The sequence below is a fragment of the Chelonoidis abingdonii genome, chromosome 10, assembly GCF_003597395.2.
Source record: "Chelonoidis abingdonii isolate Lonesome George chromosome 10, CheloAbing_2.0, whole genome shotgun sequence".
Classification (NCBI taxonomy): Eukaryota; Metazoa; Chordata; order Testudines; family Testudinidae; genus Chelonoidis; species Chelonoidis abingdonii.
The window spans coordinates 64,061,777-64,084,484 of NC_133778.1; the positions used below are offsets into that span (position 1 = coordinate 64,061,777).

The following is a 22,708-nucleotide window of genomic DNA, read 5'->3' on the forward strand; positions in this document are numbered from 1 at the left end:
TACTCTTAAACCCAGATTCAGAAAAGCTCTTAAGCACTTGCTTAAGTTACCCCTATTCAGGAATGTACTCACGTATGTACTTAAATACATGCCTGAATTGCAATGCTTTCTTGAGTGGGACCAAACACCATAATTATTTGAAAGGGCAGTTGCTTAAATGTTCTGATGGTCCCTTCTACATACACAAACAACCAGGAGACCACAAATATATATTACTATGTATTAAGCAGAAATAGCATTAAGCACAAATATTACAGCAGTTACACAGCCTAAACTGGCCTATACTTTTACTATAATCCTGCCTATTCACTTATGCTGATATCCCATAATACCGTGCTTTGGCTTAAGCAGACAGGAAAGTTGTCAGGATAAGGACATGTGCGTATTTTACCCTAGCAAGAGAGAGACAGTTATTCCCACAGGCCAGTACTGGAATATCCCAAAGGAAGATGACAAGATATGATTGTTCTAACCTGGTACAAACCTAGAAGTTACCTTCAAACACCAGTACCTGGAATGCTAGTATCCAAAACAAAGATAAGGAAAGGAACAGAACAAGTTAATGAACTGGGACAAAGTAATAGGCTGAATTTTAGTGACACGTAAAGAAATGTGTAACTTGTAAAATCATCCAATAAATACTACCAGCTGAAATGTGTAACTTTGTCCATGTAAGGTGAATGTGACAATGCTTCACAAGACAGCTTTCCAGAGACTAGCATCATATAAAAACTGTTTCCTGTACTATATTATTATTGGCTTATAGCAATAAACCTGACTGACATTGGTTATTTGATCTATTGAGCATATTTCATAATGAACCTAAATGTGGTCAAGGAATTGATTATACAATTTATCAATGGGAACCACTGCCTTAGGACGTCCATGTGTAGCTAAATGTGCAGAGATTCCACATGGAAGGTGCAAAGTGTCAACTCCACAGGTTTTGAGAGATATATGGTGTGAATGATATACATAAGACTAATATGATATATGTACAGGCTAGCCAGCATATGTTGGTCAACATTCCAAAACATTTTATTAAGGCGACCTACCCAACTGCATTTTGTGGGTTTTTTTGGTTTTTTTGGTTTTTTTTTGTAACCCACCATAATGTACATGCACACTCCACTCTGACACTGCAACCCAAATCCTTGCCCAATGCAGAGGGGAGACATTGGGGGGATAGGTAGGGGATGGTGGAGAGTGATCTGCCACCTATGACACATTTGGAACCTTTGCATGACCCACTGATAGGTCGAGACCCACCCTTGGGAAACACTGTTCTAAGGCAGGGTGTGTGATCCATGTGTTTTAGAATGGAGTCCAAAATCCACCTTCATTTACTGAGCACTATTTCCCAATTGAATTATTCTTATTCTCTAAAGATATAGTTGACTTTAGAGAAATTATATAATCAGTAACTGTCTTCACTTTACATGTTGTATACACATTTATACATTATGAAAAGCATCTAAATGACTTAGGAACATGAGTCAAAGGAGACTAACTCTGAGAGTTTTGAAAATCCCAGCCTATGCTCACAAGTCCTATTCAAAGTCAGTTGTACTTGTGGTACTCATTTACTTAAACATGTGAAAATATCATTTATTTATTGTTGATTTATACAATGCAGTACAATGCTATTTTCATACAAATCTCATCCTAAAATTATTTGCACAATTAAATAAGTGAGTGCAGAGGAAGAACAAAACTGAGTTAATCATAGTTGTTTTCTTCTGTTGTCATCATGTATACCATTATCACCAGTGACTTGAATGCATGTTACCAGCAAATTATTCTGCAACCAGACATTAGAAAATTCTTTTACTTAAATTTACATGTACTTTAAAAACTGTATATGAATTTCTTGACATACCAAATTTGAATTAAAGTATGGATTTCTTCCATTTCAGTGGTGTTGAAATCTTGCATCAGTGAACTTAAATGCTTTTCAAAATAATGAATCACCAGTATCGTGAGTTATTTTAGTGCAGTTGACTATAAACAAAGCCTTCACAATCTGTTTGGTTTCTGCTTATAAACAAGAGGAGAATATAACTCACTATGATCATTTAAGGATGTGATACAAGTGATTTAAATTTGAGTGCAGAACATGTTCCTTATATAATACTGAATGCACTGTGCTGTTTTTCCTCATGCTTCACCCGCAGATCAAAAAGAAAAACTGATTACTCCAGATTTAGTAAATTTCATGCAAGGGAGGTTTAAAAGACACCTTTAAGAAGGCTCCATTGTAAAACAGTTATTAAGTATTACATTTTCATGAATTTTGTATAAATATAAGTATCCATTAAATCCTAGGGACTGATAGTATGGAACAAGAAATTACTGTGTTTGTCTGGGGGATTTGATTATGCAGATTGCTACATTAATTCTTTGGCACTAAAAATTTCTGTGTGTCCATTGCTGGCAGTATATGTCACACGGGGGAAATCTCATTCCTATCTTGAAAAGATTAAGTAACCCAAACACTGACATAAAAGACCAGAGCTTCCAGGAGCCAGAGGTAATTCAGTCTCTGTTCCATCACCTCTTTGTGTTGGAGGTGAGTTTGTTTTGAGACTCTCTGGAGACACACTTTCTTGTTGCTGGAAGTCATGTATAGAGTTGGCATTACGTGGAGGCTAAATAAGCAAGTACCTAGGGCACCTAATTTTTGCTGTTATCTAACCATCCTTCTCCTTGACCCACTGGGACAGATTTGTGGAAGAGATCTCCCCTTTCAGAGATGCCTTCAACTCTATGCCACCTGAAAAGCAGCAGCAGCCAAGGCCAGGATCCATAGCACTGATGGAGCTCCTGTCCAGTTGACCCCCACTCCTTTACCTGCGGGAGGGTTGAGGGGAAATAATGTACCTGCCCCTTTGGGAAGTGTATAGAAAGAAAGTTCAGAAGCTCAGTTTTAGCTAGCCATGTTACATATAATCTGTCAGTGAGCCACACACCAGAGGGAATGTTAGGCTGAGATTTGAGCTTGGATGAAAAGGAGCAATCCAGGAAGACAAGGCCAGTGCAGAGAAATTAAATGAGGTGAGAGGCAGATATGTGAGTGTTTGATATAAGGATCGTAGCTGAAGACACGTGAATGTATGAGATAGAGATAAAGTGCAGAGAGTGAAGACAAGAAGGAAGCCTATGCCTGATGAATTGCTCAAGATAACACAGGATATCTGTAATATGGGAACAAATTTTTAATTCTTGGTGTTACAGTATTTCTCTCTGCCTCATTATTTGTCTTTCTAAATTAGTATAAATTCTGTTGCGAAAGTAAACATTTTATTTCTAAAATTGTCTAAAAATGAACTTTGTTTCTCCATCCTTCAGCTGCTGCTCCCCAACACACACCTTTGCTTTGTCAGTTCAGATTGTTTTTTTAATTTCTCTTGAAACAGAGAAATGAGTTCAGTGCTTTCTCTTCCAGTCGTTGCCCTTTTCCCCCCTTACAGGTGAAAATGGAATTACAGACACTGAGCTTGATTGTGATCTCATGTTGCACACATCTTTTACCTCAGAGTAACTCCACTAATTTCATTTTAGTTATTCCTGATTTAACCTACTATAAATGAGAGAAAAAGCCAGTCTATTGAAAAATTCTTTATAAAAGATGTAGTGCCAAATTCATACACTCATACAATTGCACAAAGGTAACGAAGGACAGGATTTGGCCTGCCATGTATACCAAAGGCCTAATCATGTAAAGGCCTAAATAAATAATGATTTTACATTAGAAGGTACATATATATAAATTTGTTAGCTGAATTCTCTCAAGAATGTTGTTTGATCTTTTCATAAGCAAAGTTACTATCGTTGATGTTATTAAAGCACTTTGAGATCCTTGGGAGAATGGTGTTAAATAAGTGCAAAGTAGTAGTAGTAGCGTTTATTGGTTTGATTTATTTCATTAAATAAATAGTGATATTTGCATAGATTATGGGAAGTATAAAATAATATTACTAATCATAAGACCGAGGGCATCTCTGCTCCCAAACTCTTGTTTAATTGTCATTTTATCTCTCTCACTCCAAATATCACTTAAACAACTCTAGAACAAAGCAGGAAGACTTTTGAAACATCCAGTTATGCCTTGTATACATCTGTCTGGATTAGTATAATTCATTTTCGATGGATCTCCCATATTGCTTTATTGTGTACCTAAAGTTTGTCCATACTGCTAAATTCTCATCTTAATGTAGGTAATAACTATTTTTGTATTGACTTCTATAACAATTCGAAGAGTGTGCTCTAAAATATGTATTTGAAGGGAAATATTCTTACTTAGATGGAAGTAGTTATCAACTTAGCAGAAAGGGGTAAATTGCTCAACAACATTATTATATATGTGAAGAAAGATAGGGCAATTAATTGTTTAAGACCTGACAGAAGTGGATGAAATGAATGGCCTAGAATCTGACTTTACATTCAAACATCTTGAGATATCATGATGTTCTGAATACAGATGGTTAAAAGAGACATTATGTTGGCTTCTACCAGTTGAATATGCAGAATTTGTAGGTATTTCTAAAAGTAAGTATTTGAGGAGGAGAAAACAGACCCAAAGATCATCTTATATTGCTAAATAAGTATGTCAACAGTTAACCATTCATTTAAAGAACTGTACCAATATGTGCTGAAAGCTGTATAATTCAGACTGGATGGCAAGCCAACTATCTAGACCACACCTCATGCATATCTGCACTCTAAAGGCATGTTTAGGAACAAGATCAATAACTTCAAGTTTCAACCATTTCAAGGCTCTGAACTTCCTGCAGTATAACCTGCTGTTCACCTCTCTCTACTGTGAAAACCAATTGTTTAGTCCATCCCTTTGTTTCCTATCTTTCAACTATTTACTAATCCATGAGAAGAACTTCCCTGTTATCCATGACTGCTTACTTTACTTAAGAGTCTTTAGTGTGGGAGTTAGTGAAAGGCTTTCTAAAAGTCCAAATACACTACGTCCACTGGATCACCCATGTCCACGTGTTTGTTGACCTCCTCAAAGAATTCTAATAGATTGATAAGGCCTCTTCTCTCATGGCTACTTGGTTTCGTTGGAAGCCTTTGCCAATGGACCTCGTTAAGGCTTTCTGAAAATCCAAGTACACTTTATCAACTTGATCATATGGTCCTGGTGACTTATTACGGTTTAATTTATAATTTTTTCCCTAAAACCTTTTCTATTGACACATCAGTTGGGGTGAGTACTTCAGCTTTGTCACCCAAAAAGAATCTCTCTAATGTTGGCATCTCCCCCACATCACCTGCAGTGAAGATTGATGCAAAGAATTCATTTAGCTTCTCTGTATTGGCCATGTCTTTCTTGAGTGCACCTTTAAAACATTTGTAGTCTAGTGCCCCCACTGCCTGTTTGGAAGACTTCCTGCTTCTGATGTACTTAAAAAGAATTGCTGTTAGTTTTTACATCTTTGGCAAATTGCTTCTTAAATTCATTTTTGACTTTCTTTATTGTACTTTTACATTTTACTTGCCAGAGTTTGTGCTCCATCCTATTTTCCTCATTCGGATTTGACTTGCAAATTTTAAAGGATGCCTTTTTGCCACTAGCAGCCTCCATTATTTTGCTGTTTAACCATGGTGGCATTTTGTAGTCCTACTGTCTTTCTTGATTTGGGATATACATTTAGTCTGAGTCCCTATTATGGTGTTTTTCAGTGCTCTCCATGCTGCTTGCAGCATTTTACCCTTGTGACTGCTCTTTTTAATTTCCGTCTACGTAGCATCTTCATTCTTGGACAGTTACGCTTTTTAAAGTTAAATGTTACTGTGATGGGTTTAGCTGGTATTTTCCCTTCTACTTAATTACATTATGGTCACTATTACCAAGTGGTTCGACTATAGTTACCTCTTAGACCAGATCCTGTGCTGTACTTAGGACTAAATTAAGAATTTCTGTTCTCTTGTGAGTTCCAGGACAAGCATCTCCAAGAATAAATCATTTATGGTGTCTGTAAATTTTATCTCTGCATCATGCCCTTTGATGACATTTACCCAGTAAATATAAGGATAGTTGAAATCACCCTTTATTATTGTGTTTTCTGGTTCTGTAGCCTCTCTCACCTCCTTTAGCATTTTGCAATCACTGTCACCATCCTGGGCAGGTGGTTGGTAGTATATTTCTGCTGCTGTACTCTTATTATTGAAGCATAGAATTTCTATCCCTAGAGACATGTTATATAGTTTGATTCATTTAAGATTTTCTCCTTATTTGACTATGCTTTGTTAAAACATATAATACGACTCCCCCACCAGCAGTACCTACTGTGTCATTCCTACGTACGGTTTGTGCCCAAGTATTACCATGTCCCATTGATTATCCTTATTCCACCAAGTTTCTGCAATGACTGTTATATCTAAATCCTTATTTAATGCTAAGATCTCTAGTTCACCCTCTTAGTATTTAGATTTCTTGCATTTATATATAAGCACTTGTGCATTTTGTCCATATTTAGTTGCTTGCCTTCATGTGTTATGTTTAAATGGGACTCTTTTACATGTGATTGTTCCTTGTTATCTCTTACCTGTACTTTACCTACTTATTTCCTATCTTCTCTACTGTATTGTGTTCCCCGCTTTAATAAATCATCCCCAGGAGATGTCTATGCCCAAAGCAGGTGGTCCTCCTCACCTGTCAATTTTTCCCCAGCCCCCGTAATATCTAATCCTCTGTAAACTTTTTTATTTTATGTGCAAGCAGTCTGGTGGTTCCATTTTGGATAGATGAAGCCCATCTCTCCTGTAAAGGTTACTACTTCCCCCAAAAGTTCCTCAGTTCCTTATAAACCTAAATCCTTCCTCCATATACTATCCCCTCGTCCTCACATTTAGACCTTGAAGCGCTATCTGTTTTGGTGTCCCTGCACATGGAACAGGAAGCATTTCAAAGAATGCTACCATGGTGGTTCTGGACTTTAATCTCATACTTAGCACCATCTGCTCCCCATCACTGCCTATAAAGCTGTCTAGATCTCTCATGAGATCTACTGCCTTCACACCTGGCAGGCAATTCACCATCCATTCTCATAGTTCTCACATACCCAACTGTCTATGTTTCTAATAATCAAATCCCCTACTACTATTGCCCATCCCTTCATAATAACTGGAGTCCCTGTGCCTGGAGGGGTATCCTCAAAGCAAGAAGATATCATGACTTCATCTGGAAGATGGGCCCCAACTACAGGATTGTTTCCCTCTGCTCCAGGTTGATGGTCTCCTGCCTTGAGACTTTCATCTTCCTTAGCAGTACAGCCCACTGATCAGATGAACAGTTGACCAATTCAATCCTAAGAGATCACTCACATAAAAAGGAACAGATTAGAGAGTCAATGACCAGCTTCTCCAGTGGCGGTATCCTGGAAATTTGAACCCAGTGAATTTTCATCACAGGCTTAAAATTAAGTACTTGGTTAAGTTCTTTACTGGATCAGAGTCATATTCAAGTTGATATAGGCATATTCTCAGTATTAGGAAAATCTTCCTGATAATGAGTTGTGTTATACTGTGGTAGTTTCCCCTGGGAAGAGATGGAAGTCTCATCACTTGGGACATCGAAAACTAAACTGGATATAGCACTGATAAATGTACAGTGATGAACAATCTTTCATCAGCAGTGTGATGGACTAACTGACATAACAGATCAGTTCCATTTCTAGTGTATATGTTTCTATGATCTCCTTCTTGTCATGCCTGGCTTCTCCTATTTCAGCATCTGGAATCTTTCTGATCTCTCCCCCTACCCCCCCAAATGAACAAAGTTCACCAAGCATATAATCCTGGTGAACATGACAAATCTTTTAAGTGAAAATGACCTTCAACAGCCAGCACTTCGCAAGTCCTTGTAACACAGATTATTAGCCTTTAGGACTGACAAATAAAAGCATTAAAAGGCTTTTCCATGTCTACACAATCATGCGGTTTTGTGATATTTTATGGAGGCACTTTTCAGATCCAGCCTCTGAAAGCAAGATTTGTCCACTGCTCAGCTGACAATAAATTGCCAGGGAAAGATTACCAACAGTAAATTGAGTAAACGGTTTTGAGGCAAAATATAAATGGTCTTTAGTGTAATATTTATAAATAATTTTGAAATAGGAATACAATCTATTATAACAGTTGAAAGATATATGTGGGCATAGTCCTGATGAATGAAGATGGATGTTACTCAGGGGAAGTGTGCATCAAGAGAACAGTAGGACTGCACTTACACTAGACTCTTAGTGACAAAAATAAAATGTTACTGGTTTTTACTCCTGTTAATGCAGCAAAGCCAATACATACAGCTGAGACTGAGTGAGCAGTAGGTTCCGTTCCATCTTGTGCATCATCATCATCATCAGAATTGTTTACTAAGTTCCAAGGGGGCAAATTGTTGTCAGTGAGGATACACGGAGGCCATAACATGTAGACAGTGGGATTGCCTGAGTTTAAGGATTTTATTACTGATGGTGATGTGCACAATGGAAAAAATCCAATTTTGCTTTTGTGGACCAAGGTGAGTATGCAGAGATAATCATTGGAAAAAATATCATTATTCTTGTAAACTGAACACTTTAAATGTAGGAATCAATGAAAGGCAAGAAACAAGAAAGCCTACGCTACCATTTTTACAGTTTCTTTTCAGAGGAGCCCTCCACTTTAAACTTTTTATAAAAGCATTAAAAAGATACACTTTTCTTTGTTCTCTACTGTTGTACACCTTCCTTAAAGAGAAGCAACCACTTGACTCAGGGGCAGCTTGGTTTTTCAACCTACTGTGTTTACTGAACATAGATGCAAGATGTCAACTTGTCATGTAAATCCCTGGGTAAATGGTCAAAGTATAAGTGAAAGCTGTTTATAGGCAGCCTTTATTCTAGGCTCTGAACTGTGTGAAAATTCTTTGAGCTCTGTTTGTTTTTGTATTTTTTATGAGCAGCTCCAGACCATTTCTTTACTCTTTGGGGATGTGGTACTGAATTAGCTCTTTGTTTGAAGTGGGGTAGGTTTTAATTAAATAGAAAGCAGTAGAATTTACTTGTTTACTTTTTTTTAAGTTTACTTAAAATGCACATGAACAGTGTGGGGAATTTTCTTAATGAATGCAGCCTAGATGGTACACAGATTTATCACCATCAATTTTATGACAGGGATAGTATCAAAGATTCAGTAGATGTAAATATATTACAGTTGATGCATTTCTGTGTTCAGTGTATATTATCCTGTTTCACTTTTTGTTATATAACTTGTATATTTAGGCCAGGACTCCTTCTGTTTCCCATTAAAACTGAGAAATCTTTCTCATTGGAGTGCAGACTGGAAAATTAGTTTGGCTTGGAAAACAGGCATCATTCTAATGTTATCACAGTGGGCAAAGCACTAGCCATGTGTTACATATAAAAGTGTAATTTCATGTCATCAGATCAACTTTTAAAGCCCCTTCATTGAAATTATGCAGTGGAATAAAATAATAGCCATTGCAGGACTGTCTTAAACACAATGTGCTTAAGCAACAGGTGTGCTAGATAATTGTTTCTCATCATGGTGCATATTTCACACTCCATAACTCCCAAATGAAATTCCAACAGAATGCATAAAATTAAATGATTCAAAGATTTAGAGGGTTTCTGTTCTTTATGGTAAAAGAGAAATCTACTGAAATTCTAAAACAGTATGGAAGTATAATCATTATTACTAATGTTGCTAAATATGAAGTATTTATTTTGGTTATCTTAAAATACTTTGAAATTTAAACAAAGTCCTGCTGCTCAAAAAATAGTGTATAATATGTGCATACGCATGTATATGAAATTAATGGCTGACGTAATAAAAATAGAGGATTAATTTCAGTGTAGCATCACTGAAATGAATATGTGAAACTTTTCGTGAAAAATTCACTTATTTTAGTATCTCTTTTTTCCCATTACTACTGTATATAACATGGTGATAGAACTTTGGGTTGTGAAACAAAATCAAACCTATGGCTCTATTATCTAAAAATGTCTATGCCAGTAAAGGTTATACTTGATTACATTTTAAGATTTTTAAACTTTTATCAAGTCAGTGTGATTTGCTAGAGATTTTAAATTAAGCTTCATGTACTCTCACCAGGTATCCAACTAAAGTTATGTTAAGTGATTTTAACACACAAAATTATTCTATAAGATTTTGTGCTGCCATCTATTACAAAACAAATCATTTCCCTGGCATATATTCTGTATACTTGGAATACTATTATATATATTCCACAGTAGTAAGAAGAGATGGGGTAGAAGTTAAAGTGAAATGTGATCCATAATGAGTCATGAAACAGCTAGTCAAACAACCCAATCTTTTTGTATTGAATTTTACTAATGTGCTCCTTTCTTTCCCATATGACCTATCGTCTGTAATGATGGTTTGATACTGGTAAAATTCAGATCCTCACCCAAAGGCTGTGACACTATTGACTAAATCTCTATTGACTTTGCTGAGGATGTGAAATACTGTATTGCAAGATAAAATCAGCACATAGATGCTCAATGAAACTGAAGAGTCCATTAGTGCTTTAACTCTTAAATTACCAACTGTCTTCTTTCTTGATAAGAGCAGGCTGAAGGGAAAAGTTACCTTTGTTGTTAAACATTTTGCAGCATATTGCTAGACTTAACTCTCATTTTTTTTGCATTTTTAGATGGTATTAAAATTAATTTCTGTCTCTAAACGTGAGCAAGCCATGTTTCATTAGTCACTCACCTTTGTCAGGATACTGGGAGGAGTGGTGATTTGTCTGTGTCCTGTGTGGAATACAAGGACATCTTGAACATTATGAATTAAACTCTTGCTGACTGCATTCGAAGTATGGAAACCAGCATATCAGGATAATGACATCTTGAATTAATAACAGCACTTTAGAAATCTCAGAGAGATGTCCACTCTTTAATCTTTCTCAACTACATAGTCACTGATATGAACTGTTTTTATTCTACACCCATTTTGTAGAGTTTGGATTTTAAACTTTAGTATTCTATGTTTTTAAAAACTGATGCGTATCCTTTTCAAGTTTCCTTTTATTTTCTGTTGACTAAAATTCTTCCTTATATGTCCACCTCCAGTGAACATAAGGCTTGTGCATACTGTACATTTGTGTATGGACTTCAGATATTGTACATGTACATGTACCTGAGGAAGAATATAACCTTGTTTTTTAAAGGACACCTTAAATGCTATTCTGTAAACCAGTCCTTGCGAGTTACTTGACAGTAACCTGACATATGGCCTTCCTTAAGGGACAGAGAGGTGATGTCTCCACTGAAGCACGGCAGCTGTGTTGCTGCAGCATTCTAAGTGTAGACATACTCTCAGTCTCTTCCTTCTAATATCCTCATTCCCAAAACCTCAACGCCAGTTTTTATACATGGGGTTGTCAAGCAAAGACTTCTGGTGTGAATGTGCGTATCTGCATCTGAATAGACTCAGGCACATGAACAGAAGCTCCATCATTAAGCTGAGAAAAAAAACCCAGCTATTTGAATGTTCATGGAAAAGGGAATTTTAAAGAGGCACCTTGCTTGGTTGAATCAAATAGTGAATCAAATTTAGGGAACAAGTTAGAGAATCGATTTGTCCACTATTTTCCCAGTTCTACTCACAGCACTCCTTTGTGATAAGTATCACTATATTTGTTTTACAGATGGGGAAGCAGAGAGTTAAGTGACATATTCAAGTCCATACTGCAGTCAGAAACGAGTATAGGCTAAATATCATGAATTCCTGAGTCCCAGTTCTTTGCTTAATCCAGTAGTCTTAATCCTGTAATCTATAGAATAAACCTCTTATTAGAACCACTGGAACAGGACAATTAAACCTTAAAGATGCTGAATTTGGGTCTGGCTTAGATAAACAGCCAAAGTTGGGATGCTTATTCAAGGCTTTGGGTTTGCAAAATTGTGATCCAATCCTGCAAATGTTTACTGTCCTGTAATTATGGGAAAGTGCATAAGTGTTTCCATGAGGTAATTAGCCTTGGTCTGGAAATTCCACAAGATTAGGTTTTCTCACTCTACATTGGGTCTTCGAGGACCTTAACAAAAAAGTTGGGGAAAAAAGAGTTAATTGAACACTTCAGAATCTTCATTTATAGAAACAGACAAAAAAAGATTCAGGGAGCCCTTGGAGCAGTGAAACTGACAATTTACGCCAACTGGGTGACTGCCCTTGATTATTTCCAAACCAGTTTGTCTATTCTCCAAAAGATGCTTTAAAGAAAAAGCGTTCAATAAAACACCTTCAGTCCAGACCTCTAAGGCTTTTTAACAGAACCTTTATAAAAGTTCAAAATTTGGAATTACTTTTCCAGAGTAGAAAACATGGCATTTTGATCAGTGTTAGAGAACTTTTATTAAAAAGTTATGAAAGCCTTGAAAGTAGGAATGAGGACATTTTGTGGAAATCCTCCTACTACTTTGCCTTCCCCCAGCAACCTGCCCCACTGTTTGTGACATTTCTATAAGATACACAAAAACATCTTTCAAAATGCAGAACATTTTGGGAAAGGAAAAGATGGCTTGTTCAACATTAACATTGACAAATTCATCCTCTTGTCATGTAAATAAATGAATCTTTTAAGTGTCTAACATACTGGACTTTGAGAAACTGCAGTGAGGGAAGGTTATAGAAAATGATTCTTATCTCTTCTGACTTTTTTTATAGTATAAATGAATGATTTCAGCTAAAACAATGCAAGAAGGAATCTATTGCGAATACGTAATATAACACTTATTCGGGACACCAGATTGCTGCCTCTGAACTTCCTAGCAAAGCAGTGCTTACCTTCCTCAGTTGCCATGTATTGATCTAAAATATCTTCCCTGAGCCTTGTCTCTCCTTTTCCTCCTACAGGCAAAAGATTAGAGTTAGATAATAATATTAATTTTCCAGACACCTGCACATGTTTTAATAGCCTTTGGAAGGCTTGAAATAGTTTCTGCTTGCCCACCACAGGGCTAAAATACCATTAAGGCCTGGATTGAAGTAATACATAACAATCGTAGTCTCATAGTTCAACCTGACAATAAAAAAGCTAATTTATTTTATCAGAGATTTAAATTAATTTGAGAAATTCCTCTCTTAACAGGAGCTGGAATGCCATTCCTGTAGAGGCACATGTGCATTTTGTATCATCATCCATACAAATTTTAAAGACATAACACTGCAACAAACCTTGTATATACATTTTGTCCTGTACTCTGTGTGTGTGTGAGAGAGAGAAAGAGAATTATGTGCTTATTTTCATTCCAGACATCAGAGTTCTTGTTCCTGACATTATCTCTACTGAAAATCCCTTCATTCCTAGGCTCACTTACTTCCCTGACTCAACATACAGACGAAGAGTGAGAGAGATTCATGCCAGTCTCTGGCCCTTAATAATTAACTTTTTCCCCTGGAAATAAGTTGGAATTGTAGCGTGAGAAATAATTTTGTGGGGGGTTATGTGAATTTAGTCTAAATTAACTTTTAAAATATACATAATGATTCAGATATTTCTGAATACTTGAGGAAATAGTCTTGAGATTCAAAACAGTTTTCATTTCTAACTCTATGCTGGAGGAAAGCTTTAGCTTATCCCATTATAAAGTGATAAAACAGCATTTGATAGCAGCAGCTTGTGTGATAAAATGATCATGGCAGCAGTGAGAAAGAATCTAATAAGGGAATTGATCTGCAGATTCCAATTCTGTAAGAGCCAACATCGATCAACATAAATGTCAATAACAAGATCATATTGAGGTCTGCCTAATTCCTTTAGATGATTTTTGGTTCCAGTGACAGAGTCAGGAAGTGAATGTGAAAAGAAGCTTAAAACTATAAGAATCACAAAGACAAAGGCCAACACTACATTATACTATACATGATATATCACTGGCTATCCTGATATAGGCTAGTTTTAAGATAGAAATTATTTAATAGTACATAATCAAATAACTTCTATATTATACAGCGCATATTTTATAGATGGAACTTAAACAATAGCAAAGCACTTCACATTCATATGTTAAGGTACTGCACTTGGGCACCCTGACAAAATAAAAGGCAGGCCTGCCTTTTTGTGTTAAAGTACAGATATCTTCTGTAAGGCAGGTCATAAAAGATAAATGGTATAGTTCTTCCTTGTCATAAAAGTTAGAAGTATAAAATGGTATTCTGGAGTGATTCTGACCACCCTGAAATATAAATGAAAAGTCTCTGAAACTGTGACTAATCAAAAAAGATAAGGTGTCATAACTTGCAGAATTCTATGTTACAATTTTTCATATACACATAACTTGCTACATCTGTGTGATTTTGGCCATCACACAATAAAGTGGGAGGAAAATTTACTTCATTCATTTTAGATCAGTGGAAAACTATTTATGAAAAGTATTTACTGCTTTTTATGTGAAACAAATGAGCACAGAAAGTGAAGACTGGTATTTAATAGGAGGGTTGAATACCTCAGAATGCATTTTTCAGGAACGATGCTGTCATGAAATACTCAAGGAGTCTTCAGTGAGCTCAGTGAAATAATTAATTGCATTAATTGTTTACCTTTTGGCTAGCTGATTACCAGGTTATTGGTGTAAAATGTTGACTCACAATAATTATAAACCATAAGGAACTTTATGCATATTTTTCCCAAGAAAACAAATTAGTTGATTTTATCATTGCTGCTGTATTTACACACTCCTAAGTTAATGCTATTAAAATGAGAACTAATATTTTGGAGTTCTCAAGACTTGAAAACACGGATATAGTTATAAAATGAAAGCAAGGATCAGAGAGGATTACATTAAATCTTTCAGTGTAGCTTTTATTTAAAGCAGTTTATAAAAATTAATAAAACTAGGGGGATTTGGATGAGGAATAATTTTAGGCTTATAGTAACACAGGCAACTGAAGAATACAGAGAGATATTATGCTATTTATGTTTATGCATCAAATATGTGCTTAATACCTCACAATTTACACTCTAGGACATTTAGGAATTTTTGCTTTCAGCTTTCTCAGTACTTTGGAATCTAATTCACTGCTTTTGCCTATCTTTGAAAGGCTTGATTATAACAAGGTGTAACAAGCCTGTAGAATCTGAAGCAGACACAGAACTATTGTTTTATATTTTGGGGTAGATTTGCCTTGTTAACAAGATTTTCTGACGTAATCTTCCATACAAATGTTTATAATATCACATCCTTGTACTTTGTCTTGAATGTTGTCAATTAAGTCTCAGTAAACTCGCCTGGAGGATTTGCCAGCAAAACTGGCAAGCCACTGTTAAGGGTGGGTTTGAATTTAGTCTGGCATCTTTTGTATCTCCAGACTTAGTTTTTAACAACTTCATCTTGACCTGGGGGTGGAGAGGATGAGAAATAGACAAATTAAAGCTTGAACAGGGAAATACTTTTGCTAGATTAATAGAAAATCAAAATAAAATCCACTTGACTTGATGAATTCTCTGTAATAACTGGAAGCTCTTTTTTATACTAAGAAATTATTTGGCTTACTGAACAGTATTTTACAGTTAATCCTTTAATATTTATTTTGTGTATAACTTTCCCCACTGTTAATACTGAACAATATTGTAAGCTTGTAATTTTGTTCCTTACATTTCAAACAGCTGTTTGTAAGACCAATAAATAACAATCTCCAACGGCTTGCTTATATCACTGTGAGGCATTTCATATCCTGGGGTTCACTTACTGTAGGTTAGAAAACAAAACAAACAAAAAAGCAACTATAAGGATGAAGCTACAGGAAAATAATCATGCAACTCTGCAGATACAAACTATAAGGCAAGCTAATTTTATTAAATCTACCAGTTAGGCTATAGAGAAGAATAAAGTAATAAACCTGAATCACTGATAAGGTGGATGTTGGTATTAAATATCATGGGAGGTAAGATGACAGGCATTCATTGCATTTTCAAGACAACAGATTCCGTGTAATAGACCTTTACAAGGATCACCAAATATCGTCATTAGCTACGTGTCCTGTTAGAACCAATACTCAGAGCAGTAGAAAGAACAAAAGTTTATACATTATGGAGCTAATTTTCATCCATTTTTGTCTTGCATTTTGCATTCCCCCTTATGACCAGTTTTATTGTGCCTTAGAGTCATATAAGATTCCTACTCTAGATAAGATAAAGTTCCTACTCTGGTTTTTACTGTACCTTACTTAAATCTGGGCCTGCTATGCAGGTGTGAGCCGAAGAAGTTACTCACTTGAGCCCCTAGTGGATGTGCTCCCTATCATATGTTCTGTCAGCTGCCTCAGGTGAGTAACTTGTCATTCTTTTTCAGCCCTATGATTGTTCTGCACCCAAATAATGGATCCAGGATAGGGTTTAGGTCAGCACATCTCTGGCTATGTCCACTATCCACAAGCACCCCACTCTCCTTTTTTCCCTGGCAATTGATGGTGCAAGATGGGGAAATGTCAGGATGGAGATGGACAGGGAGACTTCTGCAGATACAGATTGACTGGTTGGCATCTGGCTCTGTCTTGTGTATCCTCAGGACTGAGGAGCTGTGTGTGTCCAAATGTTTGTTACAAAGTACTCTATGCCATTTGAAGGGTGTCTATAGACAACATTCCACCCACCCAGCCAACATTTAAAAGCAAAGATCTAACTCCAGTTATGCAGAACGCAGAGGTACATGGTTTACTTCCAGTAAACATGGACTGCATACTGTCCTAAATGTGGACACTTACTCAGAATGCTACAGGCACCTAACAGAGAAGATCAGGAGAAAAGTGAGTTTCCAATCATGTTCATTCTCCTGAAAATGCTTGTTTTTATTTTTTTTTAACTGAACTTTTTTTTCTGCTACTGAGAGCCATGCTATTTCCTCATCCTCCAGTGATAGTCTCTTTGCACAGAAATTAATGGACCTTTTCTGCGCAGCCTACAAGATAAGACCACATTTTATTTCCCAGAAACTGGAACTACTGGTGTGGAAAGGCACATTACTTCAGTCTCCACTTTGGTGCAAAAGCAGATGAGGTATCTTATGAAATAGACATGCATGTGCCATTAATACTCTTTGGGGAACTTCAACTCTTGTAGAAAGATCTCTGAAAAGTGGTAAAAAGGACAGTGGACACTGGCATTTGGAAAAGGGCCTCTACAAAGCTGGACCCTGAACAGATCCAAATCATTAAGAGGAATGGCATAGTTGGAGGTAAGGGTAGATTGTCAGGATAAATAATAAGGATGTTGTTAGAGAATTGGGAGAAAAAGAACTTTGAAAATTTAGACCAAGCAGTGCCCTTGAAATGACATTAGGTAATATCAGTATGAAAAGAATTGTGAAAAAGCATATGCAAACAGAACAGCATTACTGTGGCACTGCATTTCCTGACAATTCATAAGCAGCAAGAGGAGGTGAATGCAAGTCCTTAACCCACCTGGTTAACTGGGGAAATGACCAGCATGGAAGTCACTATTGCCATTATAAACTATGAAAATAGAAAATAAACATTCTTGTTTATGTACTGAAAAGTTAGATTAAACAGTATTTTGCAATGGATATGAAGTTCTGTTTATAGTACAGTAATTAATTTGTAGAAAAGCAGGACTTAATTCTCAATGTAAGTATAGCTAACTGTTATACATAATTATAAATTCATACATTTTTGTAGATCAAAAAGAGTAGTTCTCAGAAATTTTCCAACATTTTATAATATAATTCAGAACAGTGAGATTTGCAGTAAGAACCATTTCCAATAGCATCACTTTGTAAGAAAACACTTTAAAGCATCTTTGAGGTTTTCAGTGCACTTTTTTGCTCTTTAGTTAAAGCCCACTTCCAATACATGACCAATTTTGCTAGTCTCTTTAGAAGGCAATCTTCACCATATGCCAGGGTTTGTAAACACTAATTTGTGTAAAACTGAAATCCATTAATACTTTCTGAGGCTGAAATCCATTTTACATTTTTTATTTTCAGTGTTTCCTTACGCATAATTTGTCCCTTCTTTCTGAGTATTAAGCATATGAAGAATACATGCTTAATATTTTTAGGAACAGACATAAGATGTCCCTTGTCTCCCTGAAAACATTTCTGTGCATTCTGTGCAATGCCCAGAAAGACAGCAGGATCTGATTCCATAATGGAGATGTTATCTTTAGGAATTCCTATTAAATCAACTATAAACCAAATCACAGTGTTTATTATAGGTTTTTTGGGGGTGGGGTTGTCACATTATCTGGTATGGGGAAATAGAACTGTTTCACAGTGTTTTCTCTTTTGGGTTCCGAAGACCCTATAGAAATAAAAACTTGCTTTAATAAAAGTTTTATTTCTATAGGAACTTTGGAACCAAGAAGAAAAAAACTTCTGAAAAAATTGATGCAGCCTATGCTGTATTAACTTTCCTGAGTTTTCTGCATAGGGGCTAGGGAGAGGATAACTTTCCCCAGCTCAGGACTCCCCCATTCCCATACATGTATGCCTCGATCCACAGCAGTTCAAGGACAATAAGGGTAATACCACGTGTGCAACTGATCGCTTCTCCTGTTTAGGCAAGGGAAGTTCATGCATGGAAGTTCTCCACATTACATTTGTCTACATCTGTGTGGCGCCAAGACCTGGAAACATGCTCCAGCTGAGAAGAGTGAGACAATTACCCATTGAGTCTTATATGTGACATTCCTGTTAATACACTCCTTTATGATATTAGCCTTTTTCACTACTGAATCACACTGTTGACTCATATTCAATTTGTGATCCATTATAACCCCCAAATTCTTTTGTGATTTGTATGATGGTGAATGTTTCCAGTATGATAATTACATAATTTGTCTGTTTTATACAGATATGTAGTAGTAGTATAGATCTTGAGAACCCACTTTCCTTTCTTTCTTCTCTATTATTTTGCTGATTTACTTTTATTATTTAAGGGCTCATAGAGTTTAAGACCAGAAGGGTTCATTAGATCATCTAGTCTGACCTCCTGTATATTATAGGACATTAAATGTCACCCATTTACCTCTGTATTGAGCCCAATAATTTATAACTGTTAACAATTTACATTTTAAAATTAATTTTAGGTTGTTATTTGAGCAATAATTTTTTTTCTTTTCTGATTTTATTTTCTTCTTGCTGATTTAGTATGCTGAGTGAGCTGGCATTATGTTTCACAAGAATGATATAGCAGTGTACTTAGCTTCATGTGATAGTTATTGTTATAACAAATTATATTGTTCACTTCTTTACCGCCATCTGTATTGCTAACTCATGTACAATAAAATATTTATTTTCAAAATATTTTTAGGGACTGACAAACTCTGAAGCAAGTCTTCAGGATGTAAAACTCCTGAAGTCGTATTTCCAGTATGTTTTCTTGGGAAATAAACATTAGTGTCCATTCCCCTCACACATCCCCAATTTTCCAGTCTAATGCGTAGCTTAAAGTACAGAAACTTGCACTAAAAATCCTGTGCAAGGAGAGACCAGGAAGTTGGTCTCTTTGGAGGAACGACATTCTTTTTCAAAGGGCCCTACCTAACAACACCTTTGCATAGCATCAAAGATTTCTGTGTCTGAACCAATTTGAATTTTCTGGTGGCTCGACTATACAGTTGGGAGACTTTCAGCAAAGGCTAACTTTGAGTTCATTGTAAACCTGTGAGCTTGTAAAGTGTAACTAGTCAGTATTTAAATTTTGGGTGAACATCAGCCTGCAGTGACAATAACAATATTTTAAATGGTTCACATTCAATAACTGGAGAATAGATATAACTGACACTGTGTTAAAAGACATGTACACTGGGTGTAATAAATATTTATAATGAAAAATATACTGAATGCAAAGTGTTTGTGGCTTCTAACATTATGTTATAGGAAATATGATTATACAGAGTATTCATCATTCAAACAGTTTCCGTAGTCTTACTGAAACAGGATAGCACCAGTTAAAACAAAACACTGAATGAAAATTAAATGAATATGTAACTCCTGGAAAATTACTCCCAAATTAATAAATAATGGTTAAAAGTACTAAATTGCCTGGAATGGAAGTCAGTTTGCAATAGTGGATGTGAACAGCAAAGGCTTTAAGAAGAGATGTCTATTTCTGAATGATTCATTCTCCAGAGGAAGAAATTGTAGAGGTGAGTGCCTGATAAGCAGGCTGAGGACTGCATCTGGTGCTGAGCTGAAGCCTCAGTCCCAGCTTGCAGAAGCCTGTGCAGAGCTGCTCTGCCACTGCTCCAGTTGGATATAGGTAGGATTAGCGGTTGCAAGCTTTTGCTTCCCCCTCATACTAATATTTGTGGACCCATGGCAGTTTCTGGGTCCACTGCCTTGCCCCACTGCCCCACTGCACAGTCTCCACATTCCCATAGGGTGTATCCTACACAGTGTAACCCAGGGCACCAAGTTTCCTTGGCAGGTTTTCTGCAGCCTCTCCTTCACCCGTATCCAACACCCACAGCCATGCACAAAATGAACTTAGCAGTTCCAATGTCTTGATTCTTCCGTGGTTTCAGGGAGGGTGGGCAGCATCTTATCAGAGGGCCTAACCCAAAGCTCATTGAAGTCAATAGGAACCTTTTCATATATTTCAGTAGACTGCGGATCAGATCCCAAGTATCTATAATCAAAAAGTTTGGCTCACATGACCAGCTGGACAGCAGATATTGCTATTTTTTCTTTTGAAGTCATTGGTCAAGAAACAACATTCAAATAAATCATACATTTGCAATTAAAACAGGTTAGACTTATTCTACACAGAAAGCCTTGGTAATTAGTGTACAGATTAATATGAGGGAAATGGCACTAGGTTAGCAGGCTTTCCAAGCAAAACTGAAATAAAGGACTGCGTATGTAATTGAACAGCATGTGAATATTAATGCACAAAATCCTCTGAGTCCCTTGCTCCCTGATGCAATTATTTTCTATTCATATTAATTGTTCCTAACAGATGACATTAATGACTTTGAGTTAAAGTGTGTGCATGGCAGGGCTTCACAAGATCAATGCCATTTAGAAATAGGGTCACTTTTATTATCACTCCGGCTGTAGCAACTGCTAAATAAAACAAGGTTAATGTGTTGATTGCTTTATAAATGTTAATTTCATCATTCATTTTTATACTTTTTTAATTCAAATTTGCCAGACTCTATGGATAAATATGATTATGGTCCTATTACTTTGTCATTGTTGCGTGTGAAATCATGATAAGTTGTGAAACAGTCTCAGGGATAAAAAGTTCAGGGTTTTTTGGATGAAAAATCTTCATGCATCAAGTTCTGGACTCAGTAAGCAGAAAATGAAAAACTTTCAAATTAGGACAAGTGCTCTTTTACCACAGGGTTTTATTCTCCTTTGAAATTTAACTGCACAGTTTGGAATTTTTAAAATGCTGATCTGTTGCATATTTGTCAAATGTTTATGCTTTGGTCATTCTCTTCTGCCAGAAACTGCATTCACGCATCTTAGATCTCTCATCTGGGGATTTGCTTTCAGATGTAGAAAGGAACAGAAGTTTGATACAATCACGAACTACTGGTGTTCAGATTCATGTGAGTTTTTGTGCTGTCTTTGAGTGCCTCATTTGGAGCACTCATTTCTGTCTGTGAAGTGCGATGTCATGGGTAAGCCATTGTTGAGACAGATAACAATACTTTCCTTTCTTCTGTTCTCTGAAATTCAATATCATGTCTCTGGTTGATATAGTACACAGAAAGTGTCACTCTTTGCAAAAAAAAGCATAAATCTTGACAATGTCCCCCAGATACCTTTTTGGGTATTGATTACATCTCAGAATCTCTGAGAAATGGTCAAGGAGCTTTTTATTAAAGCCCATGCACCATATTATTCATCCTACTTTTATGATATATTATGTATGAACTTTTAAAAATTCATGGTCTCTGCAGTTTTTTTTTTAATTTTTATTTTTTAAAGATGGAATTAGCTTTGTGCTTATTTGGCAAAACTTTAACCAGTAGGACTTTCATGTTTCATTGACAGAGAGAAAAGTAGCTTTAAAAACAAAAGTCACATAAAGAGAAAGAAATAAAGCAGATGAGAACAGAAAACTGAGCCTTTCTGTGCCTTTCATCTTAAAGTATAAAGGTGTCATCAGAAATGTAATCTCCTTTATAATAATACATATTTTAGTGGAAAGCCATTGTTTCAAAGGTTCACAAAGATGTTAATGACCCTCTATACAATCTGTAATTTAGCCTTCAGGTTAGATTTTTCTAAGTATGCAGTTTTCTCTCTGCAATTGTTTGATTCATTCAGTTGTCTTTCCTTTCTAACAACAATTACATGTTTAAATTATACTCATACAGAGAGCTTTTGTACTCTAATTTCATTAAAGGTGATGGTTTAGAAGTCATGATTAGGGGGAAAAAGTCAGATTATGCAATTCAAATTAATTAACCAATGTGCAAGTTAACTATATGTAATTAATGCGTCATAAATATAATCTTTAAAGGTTTTCTAAACAGAATTTTTAGAAAAATTAGACAGTTCATAGAAGGAAAACCCAACCTTTTAAAATTTAGAAAGTTTGGAGAACATTCTGTTTAGAAAGAATTCTAGTGATGCACACTATGTTTTCCATGTTATCTTCCTTGCTGTGAATATTAGTGGTATGTACATGAAAATATTTTTTGCTTAGATGTCTATCTGCTTCTTATTCTGAAATCATAGGACCTGAT

At 36.1% G+C, this 22,708-nt stretch overlaps 1 protein-coding gene across 4 annotated transcripts in view; it reads left to right on the top strand.

Moving 5' to 3' along the window:
• The window catches only part of NCKAP5 (NCK associated protein 5), a 608,460-nt gene that overhangs the window by 492,403 nt on the left and 93,349 nt on the right, over positions 1-22,708 (top strand). For all 4 annotated transcript variants that reach the window (XM_075070259.1, XM_075070261.1, XM_075070260.1 and 1 more), the window contains one exon: positions 21,458-21,562. In XM_075070259.1, coding sequence (XP_074926360.1) covers positions 21,458-21,562 — 105 coding nt within the window. The remainder of the gene's footprint in view (positions 1-21,457; positions 21,563-22,708) is intronic.